This window comes from Cenococcum geophilum, assembly GCF_001692895.1.
Source record: "Cenococcum geophilum 1.58 unplaced genomic scaffold K441scaffold_92, whole genome shotgun sequence".
NCBI classification, from domain to species: domain Eukaryota; kingdom Fungi; phylum Ascomycota; class Dothideomycetes; order Gloniales; family Gloniaceae; genus Cenococcum; species Cenococcum geophilum.
The window spans coordinates 100,847-104,656 of NW_027137650.1; the positions used below are offsets into that span (position 1 = coordinate 100,847).

At 50.1% G+C, this 3,810-nt stretch overlaps 1 protein-coding gene across 1 annotated transcript; it reads right to left on the minus strand.

Annotated features, from left to right (window-relative positions):
- Positions 1–1,040: 1,040 nt before the first annotated feature.
- Positions 1,041–3,470, minus strand: K441DRAFT_595403 (TRP-domain-containing protein; the record flags this gene model as incomplete). Its single annotated transcript, XM_067644989.1, has 4 exons — positions 1,041–1,646; positions 1,695–2,195; positions 2,244–3,031; positions 3,086–3,470. 4 exons carry the CDS (start codon positions 3,468–3,470, stop codon positions 1,041–1,043), a joined length of 2,280 nt encoding a protein of 759 aa, XP_067496647.1.
- Positions 3,471–3,810: the final 340 nt, after the last annotated feature.

Here is a 3,810-nt window from a genome sequence, read left to right on the forward strand (position 1 = left end):
CGTAGCTGTCTCTGGCCAGGATTCAGATATCGTTCGAGCCTCCTTCTAGCGCCACGTCCCCGATGCAGGAACAGTCAGAGGAGAGCGCCCAAAATGTTCTGAACGGCTGCTCGCTAAAGGGTAAACCGATAAGCTAGCATTGGGGCTCAGCTGGGCCGCGTTGCAACGGGGAAGCCAGGCGCTGAGGCTGTGATCATGCCATTTTTAAGGTCCGGAGATGGTTTTGCTGGCTGGTGATCAGCATCCTATGCGCCATTGGGGTGTGCACTTTAATTTTGATCTTCTGATTTTGCTTTTGCAAATGGCTACACGTGCTTAAGAAGGCTCTTCGTCGTGCATTTAATTGTAGGACGCATCAGATGATCGAAACTACGAATGCTACAGTATGGCAAGTACTAAACCAAAACCTCTCTTGTAGGCGCTTCTTCATCCACGCACCAGATACTCTTGCTACCTCATATCGGACATGTCACCAGACAATCACAATTACGTCCTCACACCATGTTCAATAATGCTTGTAGTATCGGCCTCATATTCAAACCTCTACAACCACACTCCCAGCCCTCAGGGCATGGATAAAATCCCACTGTAATCCTTCGCCTATAATCAAACACCCCAATATCCTTGGGTAGCGAGGCTCAACCGGCCTTGCCATGCAAGTATCACACTAAAAAGAAAAGCAACTTATCGAACCAGAACCAAAAAAGGGACGCCCACCGCTGCAGGAGAAAACGTAATGACAAGTACCGTCAAAAAGGAGATTATATAAGGGTATAAGGGTCTTTTGGGGGGGCGGAAGCCTCGAGGAAAATTACACGTGAGGCTGTGACCTGACACACGGATAATAGGAGAAACACCTTTGTAGAGGTGCATTTGTACACTATCGTTTCCCATCCGGCTGCCCATAGATTTTTTTTAATATGGTTATTTCGAGTTTGTATGAGAGCGCGGAACGGCCGTGAATTTGTTTAGTCGACTGCGCTATACCTGTACGTCCCCCGATCATCGTACATGTCAATGATTTTCTCCTGCTCCCGGCATCAATCATATCCCGCTCCTCGCTGCCACGGGCTCGAGTTGTTCTGTGCCCTCAACGCCCCGACATCGCTCCTGAGACTACCCGCCCGCTCGAACTGCTGGTTGCTGGACGTGCTGTACCCGCTTTCCGCCCTTGGCTGCGGGCTGGGGTTGTTGCTGCGCCCGTAGTATGACGGTGGTCCTGTCCGTGTCTCTGCGTTGCCGGGGAACATGGGCATTGGTGGATCAACCGGGCTGCGTGGCGGCTCCCGGAAACCTTCGGGGCCACTAGCAGGCGTTGTTAGGCCTTCTTTAATGGCAAGATTGTTGCGTTCTATCGAGCTGGAGCTGAAGGAATCATCATCATCGTCAATGCCGGTTCGGGACTTGTAGTGGTTGCCCTTTCCTTCGCCGCGGGCTGTCGCACCGAGCGCCTCGAGTTCGGTCGTGAGCTGTGTTTGAGATTTGATAAAGGATCCGCGATCGTCGCGCATTGGCTGGTAGCGAGTGTCGGGGTTCTTGGTGAAGAGTGCGAGACCCGAGGAAATTAGAACCATGAGGAGTAGGATCAGAGCGAATACGGCGTTGTAAATGAAGAAAATAACGCCCATGACACCAGTTACAATGCCCTGATCAATGTTAGCAGAGGAAGGTAACCATGACGCAGATCGGCTTACCGGTTGGTTGAAGATATTGGTGAATACAAGAAGGAAGATTGCGCTGACGAAATTGACCGCCGCAATAGCAATATTGAAACCGTTGGTCTTCTTGTCCATATAAGGTCGCAAAACGCTCACTGCGATAAGGAACGCAGCCTCAATCAAAACCAACGCAATGGCTTGAGCAGTTCCACTTCCTTGTCCGAGACCAATGAACATACCCTTGATGAGAATGTAAATCAAGAATGGAACAATGAAATAGTAAGCCGTAGCCTTAAACTGAACGTAGAGGAAACCCCACTTGTTCAACGAGACTGGATCCGAATAGAGAATGTATGCCGGGTTCTTATGCATGGTGATGGAGCGTTGGGCGATGCGAATTACTTTGGAAGAAGCCCATCCAAGGATGCAAATCATGGTGACTATTGTGAAAATAGCCAAAACGACTTCGGCGGCGGAATTTCTCACCGTTAGTTCCCAGAAACAAAGAACAACCATTTGAGGGAAACCAATCAGGATCTAATAATTGTTAGCACTAGCTCTCGCGTTGCATATTGGACGACTTACAATGCGGAAAAGAATGCCCTTCAACACAGTCATCCAGCCATTGCGGAAGTCGGTGAATTTGTCACCCTTCATCTTGCCAGCCTTGACGAGACCCTCGCAGACAACCTTGAAAAGACAAACGCCCAGGACCACCATTATGACAAAGATCACGAAGAATGAGTATCCTGTGAAGAAGATGTTCGAGATTTCGATGTTGGCGCGGAATCCCACGCGCTCGATACCGCGGAGCACGACTCGGTTTGGTGTTTCAGCGTTCGTGATTGCGTTGTTGGTTCGGCTCGTAAGGCGGCCGAGGGCTCGAGTAGCAAGCTTGTGGATCTCATCGACCGAACGCTTCTGTACTTCAACGGACGTCGTCGCTAAACTAGAAAGATAGGTTGTCGGGGTTCCACCGGTAGAGCGTTGATACCAAGTTGCCATCTTCTGTAGGAAGCCAACACGAATTATGCCCATGCTCCATTGAAAGTTCTGAGTCCATGATGCCACAATCGGAGGTAACGAAACAGATGACATGCCGATGAAAGCTTGGGCTTGGAAGTAACCAAAGAGTGAGAGGGCATTGGCAGCGACGTGAGCGGCTGTGTTTGAATGTCCAAGTCCAGAGGTGATGGCAGAAGCTACCAAACCTAAGCCTGCGATGACAGCCGTGACCCAGCCGACGGCTTTCTGATCGACAGACTTTCCGTTTGACAGCTCAGCCTCCACGCAGGCAAGCGGCACCCCAGTATCTGTATCGTTGATGTAGACTTGGACTTTTCCATCCAAATCAGGGATGTTGTATGCGATACCTGAACATCAGTCAGCAAAGCAAAGTTCACGGGAATTGAGAAACTGCAACCTACCAGGAATTGTCTTGAGCACAGAGTCACTGATGGCGACATTGGACTCGATGTTGATCACACCGGTATTCATTGGGCAAAGACCCTTGAGATCCGAGTTCGTGCATGGGTCCAGATTCTGCCTCAGAGCAGTGTATCCGTACGCAATGACCTCCAATGAAGCCGTTACATTGCCGGAGATGGCGGAAACACCAATGATGGTGAAGCTCAGCGTCTTGTTATCCGGTGTGAAGGCCACATTGAAAAGTGTTGCCGAGAAGCTTGAGTTGGCTTGACAAGGGTTGAGCGACTTAGACTCTATTAATCGTTCGGCGAAAGAGAATGGCAGGAGTGCGAGGAGAGCTGCTAGGAGGAATGAAATAGGCGATTTCGATAACGAGTGGAGCATGTTGAATAGTGTGTAGAATTGGAGTCAAAGCGGATGTGTGTTGAAGGCGGCCTGCCCTTAGGAGAGATGTCCTGTACTCCGGGCGAGTACGGTTATGTTGAATAGGCCAAACCAGCAGCTGTCGAGTGGACCTTCAGCAATAGTTTGAATAGTCGTAATAAGTGTACAGGTCGTGAGTCGTGAATATGTGGGGAACGAGTGGTGGTGTTGAAGAGCTGTTATTGTTGCTACGACGACGTCCTGAGGATGTCCACTGAAAACCGGGAAAGCAGCAAGCGACAGGGGTGAATTGGAGTAGCAGGCTAGTGTCGAAAACGATCGTGTGCGATCAGCGGACTGT